The sequence below is a fragment of the Vanacampus margaritifer genome, chromosome 1 (assembly GCF_051991255.1).
Source record: "Vanacampus margaritifer isolate UIUO_Vmar chromosome 1, RoL_Vmar_1.0, whole genome shotgun sequence".
Taxonomy (NCBI): domain Eukaryota; kingdom Metazoa; phylum Chordata; class Actinopteri; order Syngnathiformes; family Syngnathidae; genus Vanacampus; species Vanacampus margaritifer.
This window is the reverse complement of record NC_135432.1, coordinates 5,244,297-5,265,651: the sequence shown is the minus strand read 5'-3', so window position 1 is coordinate 5,265,651 and position 21,355 is coordinate 5,244,297. Positions and strand designations below refer to the sequence as shown.

The following is a 21,355-nucleotide window of genomic DNA, read 5'->3' as shown; positions in this document are numbered from 1 at the left end:
ACTTTGTTGGGCAGCTAGGTCCATGACGTCAAATGGAAGAGATGCATGAAAGGTTCAGAACGGCCTGGTGTAATGTACTCCTGTGGACAGAGTAGCTTCACAACTGAAAAGCTATTTGATGTTGAAAAGAATTATATTTGAGTTATGTCCATGCTAGTTGTGCTGCTATTTGTAATGCTTTTACTAGCCAAAACATTCAGCACTGGATGCAGCAAAAACTTGCTGGAGACTGTTGTTAGTTTCCTGACCTGGACACAAAATGAAATGTCTTCTCAATATTGCATCGGTCACATGTTTCTTTCTTTCATTTGGTGCGGCAGTGGTTAAAATTTACAAGTAGAAAGTGACACCAAGGGTCATCTGACACTCTTGTTATGGGCCTGCTATTCACTGATGATTGATTTCACTTCTCAGAATAGAATTGTGGACATTTTGATATTACTTTAGACTAGGACACTCTGATTTGATGTAAAGAAAACGATTTCCACAGCTAAGAGATGCCTCCCTGACAACGTTTCTGATTGTGGTTTGCTTTTGGCAGGCCAAAAAAAACGATCCAGGCTCTATTTCCTGGCTGGCATGACAGGGGGTGTGGAGTGATGTGAGTGGAATTTATCCCTGGAGCCGCTGTGTTGGACTTGTCTATATATACGGCCCAAAAGCCACTCTTTGCTCTTGCCTTGCTCGACGCCTCTCGGGGACCCTCAGAAGCTCATCTTCCTTCGTAGGGCTTTTGCACACGCAACAACCCAAAACCATGGCCCACCAGCAACAGATGAGGTAGGAGGAACCTGCTTTCTTTTATTTATTTTTTAATTCTGTTAATTTTATTCTAATTTTAGAAACTAGCCACAGTGACTTAAACGCATATAACGTACAACAAAACCACAAATTATCACAGTTGTTGTACGAGGTGGCGATACTCGTTCATTAGATTATGTTATAAAACAGTGCTGAACCTTACTCCATACATACGGAGGATATAAAAAGTCTACCAAGCACTGTTCAAATGCCAGGTTTTTGTGATATAAAAAAGATCTAGATAAATGCTCTCATCTCATCATTAAGGTGACCTACAAGCTATACAAATCATTTGATTTTGTATTTATCTTTTCAATAGGGGAAGTAAAAAATAAACTGAAACTAAATGAACTGAAATAAGTTAACAACACCAAATTAACCTGTCTCATTGAAACTCATGTTAAATGGGAGTCCGCACACACCTGCCACTATTTAAAGTGCTTTTAATTAAATCCAAACAAATGTCAGCTGTTTTAGTAGGCTTTTCCATAACATGTTGTCACATTTGCGTTGGAGAAACTTTGTTATAATCCAATTAAACCATTATTTTCATTTCACTAATTGAAAACAACAACAACAACAACAACAAAACATAAATAATTAAAAAATAAAACAATTAAATTGTCACGAAATGGTGGGGAAAAAGTTGGCATTTGAACTGGGGTGTGTAGACTTATAAAAAAAATAAAAAAATAAAAAATAAAAAAAATTAATTAATAAATAAAATCCACTGTTCACATATAATAAGATCAGTAATGATTGGTATGCACATTTGTGTTTGACTTCTGAGTCCAGCTTACCAGCCAAACTGATTAATGGAGGAATTGCAGGCATGGTTGGAGTCACCTGTGTATTCCCAATCGACCTGGCCAAGACACGTCTGCAAAATCAACGAAGCGGGCAACAACTGTACAAGAATATGTAAGAACCACCTCCTGACACGTGCATGTATACACACAGACGCACAAGCACACACAAACCTTTTTGAATATTTGAATTTATATTTGATGTTGCTATAGCAATATACGGTGCATCTTTTAAATTATAACATCGTATATGTTTATTTCAGCACTGTAGTTCAATCCAAAACGTGAAACTCCTATACAATTTGTATTCATTATAGACAAAGAAAATATTTTTCAGAAGACCAATTCCTAAGTTTTGGATTTTTTTGTTTTGTTTTGAGTTTTTGGTTACTATAAGCAGTGATCATCATAATGCTGTAAAACAAAATCACAAAATATTTATCTCTGAGTGTAATTAAAATATATGATTTATAAGTTTCACTTTTTAAATTGAATTACTGAAACAAATTAGGTTTTTCACCAAATTATTATTATTTTTTTTTATAGATGTCCCTGTACTGTTTATCGTCATTATGCGCCTGAGTGTTAAGGGTAATCTTTTCATCTCTGCTTTAATTTTCCAGTTAAGTCAGCTCAAGGAAGCGAGAAATGAAAATAACCAAATCTAATCTAATCAATAGCAATAACGCTCAGAGCATTACCAGAATTAATACTTTATTTTTTTTTCTGGTAGGCTGGACTGTCTTATAAAGACAGTAAAATCCGAGGGTTACTTTGGCATGTATAGAGGTAAGCTTCATTTAATTGTTTGCACGACTGATTGATAAAATAATAAGCACCTTTTAGTCAACATAATTAGCATAATGTAGTTCCAAACGCCATAGACTGAGTGAATTGTTGTTATCACCTCATCCTAAAATTGAACAAGTGTGTGTAGACTTTTTCTATGCACTATTTATCATATTCTTTTTATTGACCTTTACTAAAACCCACGTTGTAGGCGCTGCCGTCAATCTCACCCTAGTGACTCCTGAGAAGGCCATTAAACTCGCTGCCAACGACTTTTTCCGCCATCAGCTAAGCAAAGATGGGTGAGTCACACAGAAGATCTGAATCTTGCTTTTGTGTTGGTATTAAAGTCCCTTATATGTCCATGCGTCATCAGTGGTAGGCTGACGGTGTTTAAGGAGATGTTGGCTGGATGCTGTGCAGGAATGTGCCAGGTGATTGTCACCACGCCCATGGAGATGTTGAAGATTCAGCTCCAGGATGCCGGCAGGCTCGGTGAGGTTGGCAATAATTTTGCACAATGCGCCGCGCTGTTTGCATTGTTTGCAGAATACAGTGGGCCCCCACATGCTTGCAGTTTGGCACAAGCAGATTTGCTTATTCGTGATTTTTTTCCCATTTTTTTTCAATATTTGTAGTTTTTTTTTTAATTTTTTGAGGGGGTTTCAGGTTTTTCCCTCCATCTGTCATGGAGAAATAATTTAAATTTAATTTAAAATAATTTTTGGGGTAAAAATTTTCATATATATATATATATATATATATATATATATATATTTACAATTTGTTTATTATATGCAGCATAGTACTTCAATAAAATAAATATTTTCAGTGACATGCCAAAGTGTCGGAAAAGTACCAGTAAGATTATACCTGCTTATGTAACATAACATCTTCCTATTAAAAACTTTAAAAATTAAAGAATGCTTAACAGTGTTTTTTAAAATAATTTTTGGAGTAAAAATTTTCATATATATATTTATAGATTTTTTATCATATGCAGGAAAGCATAGTACTTCAATAATATAAAAAATTTCAGTGACATGCCAAAGTGTTGGAAAAGTACCAGTAAGATTATGCCTGCTTATGTAACATAACAACTTCCTATTAAAAACTTTAAAAATTAAAGAATGCTTAACAGTGATTTTTAAAATAATTTTGGGGGTAAAAATGTTAGTATATATATATTTACAGATTTTTTATTATATGCAGGGAAGCACAGTACTTCAATAATATTAATATTTTCAGTGACATGCCAAAGTGTCGGAAAAGTACCAGTAAGATTATACCTGTTTATGTAACATAACATCTTCCTATTAAAAACCCCATTGATTAAATAAGGAGTAAGAAGAAACTGTTTGATGAAGTAACTCTGCTTTCTCCAAAAGCGGCACAGCAGCGGGTCATGCCCAGTGTGGCAGCAACTCTAAAGATGGGTGGGCCTAGCGCTGTCCTTAGTCGTTCCTACAACGCAAGCCCCGCGCCTCAGGTCAGGACAGTATCAGCCACACAGATTACCAGAGACCTACTGAAGACCAAAGGTGTCACCGGATTGTACAGGGGACTCGGGGCCACATTAATGCGGTGAGATTACGTTTAATACACACTTGAACCTGGATCACCTTCTTGGATGCCTAACATGTTTGTTTGTCGCTTCTTTAGGGACATTCCCTTCTCGGTCATCTACTTCCCTCTTTTTGCACACTTGCACCAACTCGGTCAGCATTCGTCAGAAAACCCATCGGTGCCCTTCTATTGGTCTTTTGTGTCCGGATGCTTGGCTGGATCCGTCGCAGCCGTGGCTGTCAGCCCTTGTGACGGTCAGTGCTTGTCATTTGAAAGAAATGTGTACAAGCAAGGCAAACTCAGACGGATTGTGTTTGTCTGTGTCTTGTTTCAGTGGTCAAAACAAGACTACAATCTCTGAAAAAGGGAACCAATGAGGAAACGTACAACGGAGTGGTTGATTGTGTCAGGTAAACTTTCAGAAGGAGCTGAATCCTAACAAATGTCATGTATTGCTACTTCAAGGTGATATGAAATGTTTATTTCCTTTCATTGCAGAAAAATCATGAGAAAAGAGGGCCCCTCTGCTTTTCTTAAAGGGGCCACTTGCCGGGCCCTTGTCATTGCCCCTCTCTTTGGCATCGCCCAAGTCGTGTACTTTGTAGGAGTTGGAGATATGCTGCTTGGTTACACACCTTATAGCATTTGTTCAGCATAGACAGCTTAGCATTTCTGGCATCCCGTTAATAAAGGGGAAAGAGGCAAGGAGACAAATTTGGAAGGGGCAAGATGGCTGTTTGTACTGTACAGGTATGTGGTGTCCACTGGAACTGAACAAAAGTCATGTGTCCTCCGTTGGAACACTCGATAGGCCAACTCGGTCATAAGACGCACGAGTATGTCAGCACAAAGATTTCGAGGCTTTGCCCAAATGCTGACCCACTTTCTCTTTGACGCGTGACTCCTCTTTCATATTGTCATGAGCCCACTCGGTCGCACTCACATAGTGAGGAAAATTAGGCATCATACCACTGTAAATATGTCTTCTAGACAGGGTGTCCATAAAGTCTCTTTACCATTTCAAAAATTTATTAAAAATGCAATTGATTAGATATTTTATTTAGATTTGTTCTATTGTATTCAGCGTTTATTAAAAGTTTTTTTTTAACCTCTTTTAATACACTTCTACATGGGCACCATTAGTTGCACGAAGCACATCAAGACGATACTCGATTTCTTGCCATGTTCGCTTTAGCATAGCCTCATCAATTGTGGCAATGGCATCAGTAATCCTTTGCTTAAGGTCAGTAATGATAAACACTGTGTGTTTTTTTTTTAAACACTGAATACAATAGAACAAATCTGAATAAAATATCTAATCAATTGCATTTTTAATAATTTTTTTAAATGGTAAAGAGACTTTATGGACACCCTGTATTTGATTTTTTTCTCAAAAGGGAGAAAAAATGTAACCAACAAAAAAAAATTCCGACCATAGACTACCCTTGTTTTCATTACGTTTCAATTCACTACGTGTAAATACAGAATAATAAATTCTGTTTCACTCTTAATTTATGCACTGCGTGTGTTTTGTTTGGGACGAGTCAAACTTTCTGATGCAAAGTGTCACCCTACCCCAAAGTGCACGCAGCGCTCGCGTGGACACATTTGTGGCCGTAGAAATGCTCATGCTGCAGTGTTGAGTAACCCGAGCCCGGGTGATCCTTGGCCCTCTGCAACAGCACTCACATAATTCAAGTGTTCAGCTGTCTTTACTACTCAGGTTAGTACAGTACTTTCCCAACTGATTGGTCATCCAATATTGTTATATAGGATGTCATAGAGGAAATTAGGTACTATTGTGGGAAGGCGCCATTTCAGGCCATGTTTAATACAAACAAATAATGAAACTAGGGATGTCGTCGTCGTCATGTCACGATATTAAAAGCAGCACATCTGTTAAAAAAGTCAGGTTGATTTCTATTTGCGCAGTTCTAGCACCTTCTGGTGGCTAGTTTTTTTTAGTGCAGTTTAATTTTTACAATTGATGTTTTGGCCCTTCTATGTTTAAAATAGACGCAAATGGTCAGAAGACTTGGAACGTAATATTCGTGTGAACCGAGTCATTTTGTGGAGGAACTCAATTTGAGCGTGAATTAGCAATAAGTGCCTCAATATTAAGTGTTATTAGAGATTGTAGGTGATTTATATGTATTGCTGTTATGTACAAAAGCACAATACTGTGCTTTTGTTTTAGTATGAGCTCCTTTTTTGACAATATTGTAATATTATTTATTATTATTTATATATTTTAAATAATACCCTGCGTTTGGTGTACCATTTGCCAACATATCTGCGGTATTTAATATATATTTTTTATATATATTTAATATTTTTGTATCGCTAACCTCCCCACAATATCATGATAATTATTGCATCGTTTGGATATCGTTACAACCTTTGTTGAAACCTAGCTCGACTTCACTCAGTGTTTGGATCAATGTTTATAAAGGTAAATTTCAGCAGTAAACATTTATTTGACCGTTGAAAAATCTAAATACAACTGTTCGCAGATTTACTTTGACCACATTTAAAGAGAAAAATGCAATAGGAACAATGATCAAATTGTACACCATTCAAAGGCACAAAATACATCAGAGATATGGAATAACATGAAAGAAACGGTTTAAAACTTTAGACACTTTATTTAACTTCAACATCTACTGTGTCAACCTGAGAAGCCCATAATGGTGACAAAATAAATTAACACAGACTATAAAAAGGCTTGACGGTGTGCACATTTGTTATGGGAGGAAATATTACATGACATCCAGTATGTGCCTGTAACAGTAAAGTGGATTGAGAAGAATTGTTTATCCTGTTCTTACACTTTAAACAAAAGCATCCAGACAGTCATCTTACTAGACACCTTATTTCCCCTTATTGAATCTTCATCTTAACCCCGACTGTGAAATAAGGTCGAGTTGTTTCAGTGAACTCTGATCTTACAAATGTTCTTTTGGATGAACAAACAAAATCAATCTTGTAGAAAGACTTTCCAGAAGAGTGAAAAAATGTTCACCGAAAAGGGGCGATCAAGCATTTTTCAATTCCGTGATCACATGGCTCATTATATTTGTCTGTATGTCACTCTTGCAAGTTAACATACGCCTTGAATCATCTCATTGCTTGTGTTGCTACTAAAATAATGAGTAACATAATGTCCCATGTTGCTTGATTACTTATATAATCAAAAATAGTTTTAAAACACATTTCCCTCTTACCAAGAGGCTAAGGAGACACAGTCGAGTGACACAACTAAAACAACACCAATAATAAAAAGTTGAATATGTGCTACTTGTTAAAAACGTGCTAACGTCACAATTGTATGTACATCTACACTCTACATCCGGAAAGCGCATTGTCACTAAGCTTGTCATTAATAAAAGGCACATTGAAAGGCTGTTTTTGGCCATATGGATTATTTCTTTATGGGTTTGCTGACTGTACAACTATTGCAAAACTGTATCTACACACAGTACGACAGCTACAAAAACCTGTCGGATAGTTACATAATGTAGCACAAAGTGACAGAATGACAGCCGACATTTAACATGCACCCCCCCCCACTCCCCCTTTCTTTCTTTTTTTTCATAGCAGAGAGGGGAAGGAAACAAATAGGCAAATTTGCTGGAGTACATTGCTCAGCCCTGGTTCTATTTCTCAAGTAACAAGGCTCCGTTTTTGTTCAGCCTGAATAAAATGGTCATATGATTGAGGAGCTGTGACCTTGCATGAGGGTCCACATTTACAGAGATTGTACGGGTGACGAGTGGCATTAATCCGATAATTATGGCACTGGGTAATCTCCAAACAAATTAATTCATGACATTCTTAACACAAAAGTCTTGATTTATTATTGTTATTATTATTGTGTTTTTTTTTTTTGGGGGGGGGGGGGGGGGGGGGCTTGTTTTAATCCTCACAAATCGTTGTGCGAATTGTATTACAGACATCTTAAAAAAAAAAAAAAAAAAAAAAGGTATTATGAAAAACGTCCAGATAAAAATGTAGTAAAATTGAACAGGGGACAATAAAAAAGGATGTAATAAAAAATTTTTTTTTTATTATGCCATGGCCAAAATGTGAATTCTTAAAATTATTATCAAACATTGTATTGGATATTATAATGATAATAATAACCTAATCATATTTTCCCTCATAGCAAATTTGCTTCAGTTTTGAGTAATCATGTTAAACAAAGCTAGCTAGTTGCTATCTCAAGCCTCATGTTTGAAGCAATACAGAAAATAAATAAGAATGTCCCGCCAAAAAAAAGTCAACCTATTGCTTCTCTTCCTATAAAACAGGCCTTTTGCGTCATGTGACAAACCTGGTGAAAGTATGAGGGTTCACATTTGTTTGCGGTGACCGAATAGCCACGAGAGAAGACAACCTGAAAGATAAGAAACAGCATCTTATAATAAGATGGGCCAAGTCCCATCGTCGTGTTGTGACGTTGTGAAATAAAAGACTGAGAAAATAAAAGGGAGATCCACTAAGAGCAGCTGGGATCTTGCGCTGCTCGGCAGATGACGGATGTGGAATGAGGCATGACCTCAGATGACCTCCCTGCTGTTACGTACGGCGCAGCAGAGCACCATACTGAAGATCATCCCGATGATCTGTTGGAGAAAAATTCAGCTCTTTTGAAACTCAAAAGTGACAAGCTGTGCCTGACCTTTGGCAACAGTTCTGAAAGCCCAACTCACCATGACCCCAGCAATGCCGATGCCAACGTAGCCGATGATGTAGAGTTTACTGTTGAAGAAATCCTTGATAGCTGTCTCACAGTCCTGCATGACGTCGATGATGTTACAATGACTACACGCATGCCAAATGAAAAAATATCACCCAACCCAGTGCGAGAGAAATGAAGTGGTGCCTTGAGATATGAGTTGAATTTGTTCTGTGATCACCATCACAACTATCATTGAAATGAATTGAATATGCCATTAATACATTCCAGCCTCACCCCAACAAACAACAAACATATTATAATGTTTTTTTTTTTTTTTAATAAGAAGAATAGTACTCAATTATATTGTACTTAACACGTAGTAATGACATAATTCAATAAAATATAAATGTCATGTTTGGGTTCTGTTTTTCCTTGTGTGTCTCCCTTGGTCTTGTTAAATGTAATCCCGCCTTTCCTCGTGTCAACCAATCAGTGCCCTCAGCCACTTGTGTCTTGCCCCAAGTGTGTCTTGTTGTGTCATTAGCGTGTGTGTATTTCGTCTCCTGTCTGTGTCGGTTTATTGTCATTTCCCTCCCGTCATGCTACCAGTTTTTGCCTTGTTGTCCTCCCCACAGAATGAACCGACCTCTGTCAGGAAGGCAAAGTTTGGTGGAGGACCAAGTCGCAGGGAAGCAGGGCAAGGAGGCGAAGGTGATGTACAAAAAAAGGACTTTAATTACTACAAAACAAAAGCGATCTCCAAATGACAAGAGAAAACAAAACATGGGGAGGACAACAAGGCAAAAACTGGTAGCATGACGGGAGGGGAAATGACAATGAACCGACACAGACGGAGGTGAGACAGGAGACTAAATACACACACGCTAATGACACAACAAGACACACCTGGGGCAAGACACAAGTGGCTGAGGGCACTGATTGGTTGACACGAGGAAGGGCGGGATTACACTTAACGAGAACACACAAGGAAAAACAGAACCCAAACATGACAGTAAAAAGTTAAACTCCTTGTGGTGTGTGAACCTTGGCCACCAGGGAGTCGTATAATACAGACATGAAAAAGTGTGTCAGAACTGACTCGGTTTGCTGCTGTAAAATATTAGTAATTTTCATAAAGGGACAAGAATATATATATGCCTAACGGATATCAACATGTGGATGCCTGCCTAAATGTTGTTGCACCGTTTGTGTTCAAATAACTCATGCTATTCATTAGCCAGTCTATTAAGGTTTGTATTGTTTGTTAGCATGAAGCGAAACGGATGTACCTAAGGCAAAGCTATGTGGTTGTTTTTAACTCATTCACTCCCAGCCATTTTCACTGAAGCAATCCTCTTCACTCCCGGCTGTTTTACTGGATTTTGACTGATAATGCAAGGCCCGCAGAATATTGTGTTCTATTGCTATAAAAACATGGAACCTACCAAAAGAAAGATTAAGTCTCTTCTTTCATCAGGAAAAAATGTATAACTCTATCTGTTTCCGTTTTGCAACAATTAGCATTAGAATAAGTTTCATCATTATTCACAAATCTATTTAGAATTGTGAGTGAATTAGCTTTTTTTTTTCAACATGGCCTTGGTTGATCTCATTTGCTCTGCTGCCACCTGCTGGCTATTTGTGTAATAATAATAATCTTCAACCGTTTTTTGCAGTTGAGAGGCTGCATCAAAGCCTTCTATATGCTCTAGCATAAAAAAACACATAAAAACTTACGTCTTTGGGACACTTAAAACAGTTAAAATAGAACGTATTTATATGTTTTTGGGCACAAATGAGTTAATTATGCAACTCTCCTTTTTTTTTGTTTTTACGAAGTGTGTTTAGCTTGATAGTAATCTCCAACTGAGAGTGGTAAAACAGCTTGAGACCTCTTTTTAGAAGAATTATTCGCTGTCAAACTGTTGCTTGTTGTGAGGTCACTCGAGCAGTTTGCCACCCCCATAGCACACATAGCACTTGTATCTCAAAATTGCCCTTAAGTCAGAGCAAAAATCCTCATACATCGCTCAGTCATATCTCAAGGCATCATGTCTAAGCATATACAGTATGCTGCCTCTTTCATAATAGTAGTAGTAGTAGTTCGAAAAGTACAGAAGTGTACCTTTGTTCCTGGTTCTTGATCGGGACAGTTGTTCGCTAACGTCCCACAACAGTTTAGCTAAAAACAAAAAGCAAAGCACAATGTTTGCAATTAAACAGTAAGTATCCAGACACAAGAGCAAAAGTTTTCGTTTTTTGAATGCTGTGACAATATATCATTATTTCTAAATCTCTTTAAATAAATGCGATGATTTAACTTAATTAAACAAATTAAATAATAGGAGAAAATCCAAAACAACCAAACAGATTTCCACTATTATTATTATTGTTGTCCTTGTGTTTGGCAAAATAAAACAAAATGAAACATTTGATGGCAATGCTAATTCAAGCACATTTATTATTACTGTAAAAAAAAAACTGATTTAAAAAAGTAAATCCATTTAACTAAAAGTATATGTATGGATATTGACAAGAAAGACAGCTTACGACTTTCTGGTACGAGACGATCAATGTACTGTTGTTATTTTCATTGTACGTCGTAGAATAGAAGTTTTGAACGTCTTCAATTATCTGTAATAGAGAGAAAGTATTTATCAGGCACACACATTACATGAACAATTTACGCAATTCAGGCTACGACATTTTGAATGTACCTTGTCTTTGTTTAAGAATCCAAACACGCCGGCTGCCACCTCAGCGCCAAAGATGATCAAAAGACAGGCAAAGAACTGGCAGAGATCAACACATTCAAGTTGAGTTTAGTTCACAGGTACAAGCTTAGTTGTTACATTTGGACTCACTGAACCCAGCAGACATTGAGATTCCCGAACAGCTCCACAGCAGCCAAAGAAACCCACCAACATCACCAGACTGCCAGCTCCTATCAGGATATATACACCTGCAAGAATAGCAAAAACTGACTTCACCTCTTGAGTTTAGGCCTACTTATATTGCTGATTGTATAGTCGTAGATATATTCTGACTTAATGTTGGTAAACTCAAGTTACAATGACATTGTGGGAGGAATTTCTAATGATGATCCAAAAACAGCAAAAGTTGTTTACAAAGCCTCAGTGTTCAATAGAGGGTTTGAATGGCTTCAATATTATTCCCAGTTGGTTTAGCTATTTTTGTTATCCACCAGCAGGGGGTAGCATAATCATAAGACAGCTGTCTGAAATTGCCAGGACAATATTCCTAGTGCTATTACATTTTCAAAATGTAATCTAATAAAGAAAAGACAAGTGTTACTGTGCTAAATGTTGGTTCTGGCCTCACAGAGAGACCAGTTTGAGGAATCTTCAAGTAAGATGACGACACCCACATCTCCCATTAAGCTTCTCATTTGGAAAAGTACATCATGCGTCTGTAGGGAGGAAGTCAACAGTTTGGCGCAAGCGTTCTTCTCTTGTGCAGGGGTTGTGTTGCTAGGCGACACCCCTGGAGGCCGCAGGTGATGAGGGCTCAGGTGGCAATGAAAGAACTTTACACAAACGCAATAACTGACTTGGATGTGTTGTTGTTGAGTTACTTTTGGGAACACACACAAAAGGCTGCCTAACCTGAACTCGTTAAAGTTATATTTTCTTAAGAAATACCTAAAATGGAAAAACATATCATGCCTGTTTTTAAACAATGTGTGGACTCCGTGTGACCAATAAGATAAAGACAGGTCAGCAGTATTCTTTCATGAAATCCAAATATTGGAAATGGAAGCGTGGAACTGACAATTGTGGAGTAAATATTTTTGACTGGCGTTCAAAAATACGAGTATGTTTGAACATACTCACAAATAAATGCAAATACATTGAACGTATTTAAATTCGTAAAAAACAACAACTCTCAAGTACGTTCAAACATACTTGTAAATACATTTGAGCATACTTGTAGGGTAAATGCTACAAATATACAATATTTTCCCATAATGCAATGGGCTATTTCTTGCTCATGCACAAGCGAAAAAACACTTTTTTTAAATATTGGGCCACATAATATCAATACATGAAAAAATTTATTAAAAAAAACTTTTTTCATTATTATGTCTAGAGTGCAGGATTTGTGTTTGGTATTTTTTCCCATAACGCAACAGGGTATTGTGCTCCACAAAGTTACTTTTTTCTTCACTCATGCATGCGTAATACCCTGTGGCATTATGGGAAAATATACTACGTTCGCAGCATTTAGCCTACAAGTGCGTTCGGACATGTTTGCGAGTACGTTTGAACATATTTGCGATTTGTTCAAACATACTCACAAACACGTTCGAACGTACTCCCCATTGGCAGTTCCATGCTTCCGTAGTGATGACATCATGAAATATAATCTTTACAAGCACATACCAATGTATCATAATGGGCTACATGACACTATAACCGGATTTGGATTAATTTCACAATGAATCTGCAAGGTCAGGTTATTTAAATGTAACATGGGATCATGTGTCAAATATATTCAGTGCAATTTGTAATATGCTAAGTTGGTTTTGTTTCTAGAGGGAAAGAGAGAATTCAGTTGGCGATACGATTTTACAAACGGCAAATGTTTAAGCCATGACAGAACTTTGGACTCTCTGAGTGCTCTTTTGTTGTTCATGTTTATACAGTCAGTAAGTGATCTGTTTAAAACAAGTGCTCCTGTCACTTCTGTGGGGCGAGCTAACTTGCCCTTCATTCAGTCGACGAACATTTCTCTTCTTAAAGCTCTGACCACACTTGTCACATCTGCTTTAACAGCTCACTCCGCGGTTTGCTGTTTTGAAACCTTGTCCGCCGAAGGCCAGACACTCAAAATCACCCGAATGTTGATGATGATGATGATTCAGACTGCGATTGTTGAGACTAGAGTTGACCTCAGACGCTACAATATATGAATTTATAAGCCAACAGCTGATGATGAATGTCTGCAAGGTCCAATATGACGCACATGATTCATGAAATGAGTTACTGGCTACAAGAAGGTTATTTCTAAATGCTCCATTTTGCAGCACGTCATGTCAACTGACATTATCGTTTGACTCATTGCAGTGATTTAGTACGCCTCCATTACTAAATCCAAGTCCATCTTTCCACACTATCCTCATTTCCAGGTATTTCTAAAGCTTGAAAATATATATGAAAGTACAGTAGCCTATAGTGAAACTCACAAAGTACCACGTAGAGGTTTTTCCGTTGTAACCAAGATTAGTGCACTTTTGTGTGTGGTCACTGAGCATTTGACCGCAAGACGGTGGTAGGAATATCCCGAGTGATGTCGTCCTTTAGCCCAGAGTAGCACGGAAACATGTCAACGGCAACATTTTAAGCCCCTTTCCAGACGGAGAATTGAGAAGAGAGCAACGTGGCTCACTTTGTGACCAGTATTTAGGGAAAACATGAACCTGGCAGCAAAGTAGTAAGTCTTGCGCCATTGTCAGCATCAGCAAATGGAACCGGACTATTAATAAAACAGTTTGATGTGTCATTTGGACATGGAAAATAAAATGGTGCCCTGACAAACGAGCGACAAAATTTGAGCTGTTGTCTAGCACAAAAGAGAGCAGCAGGTTCATTGAATTGAAGCGGAAAAAAAAATATTTGACCAAAAAAGGTTTAATTCTTCACATTCTATTTAAATGTCATAACTGTGTTTTAAAAAAAAATGTACAATATTATAGAGTGCTATTTTTTTTTATATATATATTTTTTTAGAAAACTATTTTTTTTTGAGGGAGACTGAAACGTGGCATTTCCATTCATTTCAATGGGAAAAGATGATCAGAGATGCAATTGTCTTGAATTACAAGTGTGGTTATGGAATCAATTAAACTCGTATCTCAAGGCACCACTGTAATAAAAATAATAATAATTAGTTTAGCTTTTGGTTCAAACACCAAGACTTTAGAGGTCAGTAAGGTCGAGGATAAACAAACAAAATGTAACTTATAAGGTTTTGTGGTACATACCGATGAAGTATGTGTCCGGCGCCTTATCACCGTTGAGCAGAGACACAGTTTCCGGGTCAAAACGTAACCACAGTCCCACTGCCAGAACAAAGGATCCCATCAACTGTGGGTGGATGGAGCAGAAAGATTAGGATCACATCAAATGCAATTTAAACTAAAAACAAACTAGAAATGCACTCAGGCCAATATGTTTTACGATCAAATTACATTCATTCTTTTATCATGAATGCTTCTTTGTGACCTGAAAATACATCGACAAAGCGAAGAGAGTAACAATTGCAAATGATGCAAATGTTAGTCCCTCAGTGAGAGTAACATAGAGGAAAAGCAGTGACAGGCAGTCTTTTAAAGGAAAGAAATGCAGTAAAAGTGCATGTTTTATAACTTGTTCTTTTGCTCTGCCTAATTGTGGTTTTCCACCAAAATAAAGCAAATGATGACAGGAAGTTTCCAGACGGGCCTTCCACCCTTTGCACTTAAGCAGTCGTATATACAAACATAATTGTGGCGTGGGTAAAATGAAATGATGACCTAACAAGCAGGATTGAGAATTTGTCAGATAAATGCGCTGCTTTTGACCGACAGATTCTAAACCCGTGGGCAGTATTTTATTTTGAAATGGCTTGGTCAGAACTAACAAAAAGCCAAAAAATGGTCACAATAACGCCTAGAGGTTAAGAACATCGTTTACAACCCTCCTAACCATCTCTGGCTTGACAATTGGCACCCCGCAGCAGTGTGGCACCTTGAGCTAAACCAGGCCCTCCTGTTTGTTTGGAAAAGTGGTTTCATGCTGCTCACATTTTCCTTCATTCGGTATACGTACAATAAAGGTCTTCTCCGCACAGTGCGAAACATTCTCGGACGAGCCTGACGTCAAAGTGCTCCCGTGAGATTGGAGACGCTTTAGAGGACACAAACAACAGTGGCGGCTGCTATCCTGACACATACACTAAGTACAAACAGCCAGTCAAGGCTCGTGAGTCGTTGAGGATAATCCAGTCCGTGCACGGGCTCAAAAACATGTTTATGGGCGCAGAGAACAAGATGAGGAGTATTAAGCAGCGATTGTCACATGGTGTGTCTGCGTCCTATATCTCAGGAATTCTCTTGACAGGTTGTGTGACAGTTTCTGTGTTGTGCAGTCAAGGCAAGGGTCTGCTTTCTGGTAACAAGTTGTTCTTGATCATTAATGCAGAGGGGGAAAAAAAGGACAAAGCTTGAGCTATGCCTCCAAACGGGGGGTATAGTGTGAGCCTGGAAAAACAGAAAAAGACAATTGAGGCAATGACAATTGATTTGGCTTGAGAATGTGTGTTATTTGTCTCTGTTGGTCATAGTAAAGCAGTATGGAGCTTTAATCTTGACCTATCCCAGTTGACTTGGGGCAAAAGGCAGACTACACAATAGACTTATTACAAGTCAATCACAGGGAGAGACAGACATCCCATCCATACCCCCTCTGAGTGTGATTGAAAACATGCTTAACATGCTTTTTCCTGAATAAAAAAAAGAAAGAAAGAAAAGAAAACATGCTTAACCAGGACAGTCTCATTTTGGTCATTGTGCCCTGAGTCCTGTTTTTTTATTTTTATTTTTATTTTTAGTCCAGTCACCAAACCAATTGTTTGGGCCATGTGTATGTCTATCATACTGTTGTCATAGCGATTCATACAACTAATCTAACTACTTCTCTACTACTTAACTACTCTGGGCGTGTTTTCTTCATACCGGTGTTGGCACCAGATGTGATCAGGCTACCAGTTTGTATCTGTCGCCTATAGTATCGACCCCGATACAGATAGTATCGGGGTCGCGCGATGACGTCACGCTACAGGATTGGCTGGAAATAAACCCGTTGCACGTCGAAACATTGGGAAAAAAAAATATCAAAGATGTAATTTAAATAATATGTATGGACTGAAATTGTAAAAATGTAAATAAACCTAAGAATATAAAAGCAGGATACTTTAATATTGAATAAATAATCAAATAGATTGAATACATGATAAATTAGATAAAATACTAATAGATAAATAAGTAAATAAATATAAAAGAATGAAGATAAAATTGCACGTTATTACATCTTTAACATTTTCTTTCCAATGTTTCAACGTCAACGGGATAATTTCCAGCCAATCCTGTAGCGTGACATCATCGGTAGGCGACCCCGATACGATCTGGCAGCCCGATCGCATGTGGTAATGACACACCGAAACTTGAACTACTTCCTGTTTCTGTGTCTAAGAATCATGGGAAATGTAGTCCATACTACATTTACATGTCCTACGTTATGCTGCGTTTGCTGGTCAGACCCGATGCAAGCTGAGCTTTTCTGGTGGCATATTTCCAATGATAAAATGCGGGACTGGCGCGAGTTAAACGGCACAGCAAACTTCCAATAGTTGGCGGGACTGAGCAAAAATGTTGGATAATTGTGCATTGCCTTGTTTAGCGAAGTTAAACTGTCAACCAAGATAACATTTAGCATTAGATAAAGCAACACAACATAACAAGTCACCACATTGACAAGCGATTAAATTTGTTGTTAGAAATAGGTGAGAATTTGTTGCACATTTCATTTTCAGTGAAATCGTAGCCCGGTTTTTAATTATTATTTATTATGCTGCCTGTACAGAAGGGAGGGAAATTAACCATCGGTACACTATCAGTATCTTCTGGAAAGGGACAATGGTGCAAAACATATTTGTGTTAATTTAAGGGGATATTGGAGAAATGAGGTCAAAGATGAAACCACTGCTTTGTCTCGTCTTCTCTCCATCAAAGGTGTCAAATCCAGGTCCGAAGTAAAAACACTGCCACAGTTTGGCTTAGGTGCTTCCACTCAACCGATGCCTTGTACCATCAATCCTAGTTTTCAAATAAAACTCTTCAAACTTTTAGGGATTATTGCCTGCACTAGAACCTAAATAAACCAGAATGCCACCCAATCCAAGATATTTGCACTAGTTGGGATCCAAGCAGAGACGCACTTGGGCCTAAATTCGGACTGGGAATATTTGTCACCTTCGTACGGACCATCAACGAGCCCTGATGCGCGACAATTGTGGCCTAGAATAGAAAATCCTGAAATTCCTGATGGCCACCACGCCACTGGGTCAGATGTTCTTTGTCACGCCTCTACTGGTTGCAATCTACAGTCAACATAACATTTAAAATATGCCCTCTGGGGAAGAAGCACTAATAAATACCAGCTCAGGGCACACAAAATCCCCATCAACCCTCACTGCTAAAATCCTCCCTGCTTTTATCCCCCACTCTGCCAAACACACTTTGTCTTGAGTCATTAGCATCCTGACAGCAGACACACCCTTCCCCTCCCACGCCTCTCATCCCAAATCCCTCCACCCGCCCCCTGACTTTCCTCCATGCATCCCCGCCCACTCCACCCCACCTTGTCCCACGCCCTCCCACCCAATCGCTCCCCAAAGGACAAAGAGACAATGTCTCCCTGGTTTGGTGCACAAAATGAGGGAAAGTGACAAACACAATGAATGAGATAATAAAATAACGAAAGGGATGGTGTTCGCTATCAGAGGATCATTTTTTGCTCCCCTGCCTGTGGAAACGCACTAGAAATGTGGCCTGGAAGTATACGCACAGCCACACTAACAGTAATTGTACGTTTGTCCCGTTGTGGAAGTTGATGGAAATCTGTGTTTAAGATGAAATAGTTTTTTGATGGTGTAAAGGCAACTTTTAAAAAAGTGCAGTTAAATGGTGTTTTTGTGAGGGGAAAATTTCCATGAGAGCATGCGGAACGGACACATGGATGTGGTCTCACTCAGGGACAGTCTGTGGAATTCTTTTCTTTTTCCTTTTTTTCATAAAACAGGGTTGACAGGAAAAGCGAAAGCCTTATTTTTTAAATAAATTGGCGAATGAAAGAAAACAGAATGAGTTCAGCGAGTGTTGTTTTTTGGAGTCACTGTGTGTATTTTACAACTAAAACTGCTATTGAAAATGGTGCAAAACATAACCAGAACAAAATTAGCAACTAAGGAGCAAATGTTTCATAATTGGAGCGGCTCCATTATGAGCTCCAACTCAATACATGACAATCTGACCGACGTACGGTTCACCCTGAATCGACATATTCCGTTCAGATAGTGGCCAATTTAGAGTGCCTCGTTGTTGGCTGTGAGAGTGAGCATGTCAGACAGAGACATGCCAAAGAGAGAGGATGTTTGTATTTGTATTTATTTATTTTTCAAGTCCGACTTGACAGCCACCGTGTGTACTTGGGACTTCAGGCTGGCATGGCTAATTTAGAGTGCCTCGTTGTTGGCAGTAAGAGTGAGCAAGTCAGACAGAGACATGCCAAAGAGAGAGGATGTTTGTATTTGTATTTATTTATTTTTCAAGTCCGACTTGACAGCCACCGTGTGCACTTGGGACTTCAGGCTGGCATGGCTAATTTAGAGTGCCTCGTTGTTGGCAGTAAGAGTGAGCAAGTCAGACAGAGACATGCCAAAGAGAGAGGATTTTGGATTTATTTATTTTTCAAGTCCGACTTGACAGCCACTGTGTGCACTTGGGACTTCAGGCTGGCATGGCCGGTTCAGAGCACCTCGTTGTTGGCCATAAGTGTACATATAGGCCTACATCACATAGCGAAGGCGAAAGAGTGAGGTGGGGGGAGGGGGGAGCGCCCCATATGATAGCCAGTGTGCGAATGGGGCTTTGAATGGCTGCTTTAGAGTGCTTCGCAGAAACCTGGTGGGATATATTCCTATTATTTTGCGTTGATTGGGGCATATTTTTCAGTGAATTTAGTTGACTCACCCACAACGTTTGAAAATGGGTACAGTTGTCATGATTTCACAATTATTATTTTTTTTTATCATTCATGTTTGGCAGAGTTGCTAACAACACTCTTCTCTGTGGTGTGTCCAATTGCAGAAGATTTTCACTGTATCAAATTAATAGGAATTTAATGAGGAAGCTAGTAGAAAGCAAACGTCAAAATAATAGTTTTTGCATTTTTGTGATGATGGGAGAAAAGAACCCAAGTTCATATTTCTATCATGTTTACATCTCTGGCTTAACTCCGTGACTGAACACTTGTTGAACTATGCAGACCGGACATACCAGCAAGAAGTCCTGCCGTGAGCCTTTAAAGGGAACGCACCCGATAGGTACACATCATCATGACAAGAGAACGAATGGATCATTGTCACCGAGCGAGCACAGCACTGACAAAAAAATAATATCCGCGGTACTGTGACATCAACATATGCACCCACACGCCATCCTGTTATCCTCACACTGATTTTCTGCCGTTATCTGGGTCAAGTTCACGCCAGCTGACCCCCTTTTGCCATGTGAGCGAGTACACACACGCACACCAACTTCCCTCACAATCTCCCGATGAGCTTTTTCGCCCGGTGTCCCCTCGTCCTCACATTCGTCTTCTGGCCTCCATCGTTTTTATCTGCATCAGCCACACCCATCAGGATACGAGATGAATTTTTCTATGTTGGCGTTAGGTCATGCAGCTTAACCGGAGGGGGCTGTTGCTGCTTTTGGGAGCCAAGCGGGTTCTGCTGCTTATCCAGGCTGGAGCAGCAGGCTGAAGTGATGCTATTGTCCCGCTGTCACAATGGATCCATTCACACTGAGCCCCACCACAGACGCTTGCCGGAAAAAATCTCACTCTCACGTACACAAAGGGAAGAAAAAGTTCCATTCTAAGAACACTGCTTGGATATGGTTGAAAAGTGTGTGTGTGCGTGTGTGCGTGTCCACCTCAACCCACACCTTTCATGTCCACCTGACTCTGTTGAGCCTCATTGTGAGCACTTAAGTGATTTGTGCTAAAAAAATTACTGGAGATGATGCAAGTGCACCGACTTCATCAACCAACTCCGCATTGTGTGTCATTGAGGTCATGCGGCGCCAACTGCTGACTTAGATTTCCAAGATGACCCACAATCTCCCATTCTTCATTCATTCTTTCCCTTCAGACAAAAAAAACATGAGTGAATGAATGCGACTTTTTTCTTCTGTGGAAAATCTGATTTGAGGAGTTAAATAACAACCGAAAAGCTCGGTCTGTCCCTCACCAGCTGCACAGAGGGAAACCACGCCGACTGCCTGCAAAATCAATCACTTCGCCCACCACACACCAAGCGGCAGACGGAGACAGCATGCATGTAAACAACCTCAACCGCAAAGTCACAGCTGCACTCGCTGCACCTGCATCCAAACACGCAGCTTCAACCAGTCACGGACACTTACCCAAAAAATGAAGTTGAACACGAACAGGAGATATTTCACACATTTCATCCCTCCTTCCACTTTCCCCATGTCAGCGGGTTTTGCTTTTATCCACACAGTACGACCTAAAGGAGGGCTGATTGAGTTGGTTCCGTCCAAGATGACAAGGATCGTCCCCGCGAGTCAAAACACTTGTGCATCGAGAAGCGCTCTCTCTCTCTCTCTCTCTCTCTCTCTCTCTCTCTCTCTCTCTCTCTCTCTCTCTCTCTCTCTCTCTCTCGCATACACACACACATACTTACTTCTTTCCAGACCGCCCCCTTCTATAATGCAGAGGGAGGGGGGAGGGAGGGGGGGAGGGAGGGGGGGACGGGCTGCAGGGGGGACTGCAATTTGGATTTGGCAATTGTTCACAAAGAAGTGGAAAAAATGCTCTCTCTCATTTGTCCAATATGCTACAATAAATTG

The 21,355-nt window shown here is 39.3% G+C and overlaps 2 protein-coding genes across 2 annotated transcripts; one reads left to right on the top strand and one right to left on the bottom strand.

The window, feature by feature from the left end:
- Nucleotides 1-1,657: 1,657 nt before the first annotated feature.
- On the top strand, nucleotides 1,658-5,393 carry LOC144057856 (mitochondrial glutamate carrier 1-like). The gene is made up of 8 exons (XM_077575816.1): nucleotides 1,658-1,722; nucleotides 2,341-2,396; nucleotides 2,608-2,698; nucleotides 2,773-2,891; nucleotides 3,785-3,980; nucleotides 4,059-4,216; nucleotides 4,297-4,372; nucleotides 4,461-5,393. Coding segments are annotated over exons 1-8 (858 nt in total). The 5' UTR covers nucleotides 1,658-1,720; the 3' UTR covers nucleotides 4,621-5,393.
- A 2,531-nt stretch (nucleotides 5,394-7,924) lies between these two features.
- Nucleotides 7,925-21,099, bottom strand: LOC144039527 (tetraspanin-2-like). Its single transcript, XM_077552956.1, has 8 exons — nucleotides 20,909-21,099; nucleotides 14,648-14,750; nucleotides 11,508-11,605; nucleotides 11,361-11,435; nucleotides 11,194-11,277; nucleotides 10,769-10,825; nucleotides 8,675-8,758; nucleotides 7,925-8,587 (listed from the first exon to the last, which is right to left on the bottom strand). The coding sequence occupies exons 1-8, from the start codon at nucleotides 20,975-20,977 to the stop codon at nucleotides 8,522-8,524; spliced, it is 636 nt and encodes a 211-aa protein (XP_077409082.1). The 5' UTR covers nucleotides 20,978-21,099; the 3' UTR covers nucleotides 7,925-8,521.
- Between the last annotated feature and the right edge of the window lie 256 nt (nucleotides 21,100-21,355).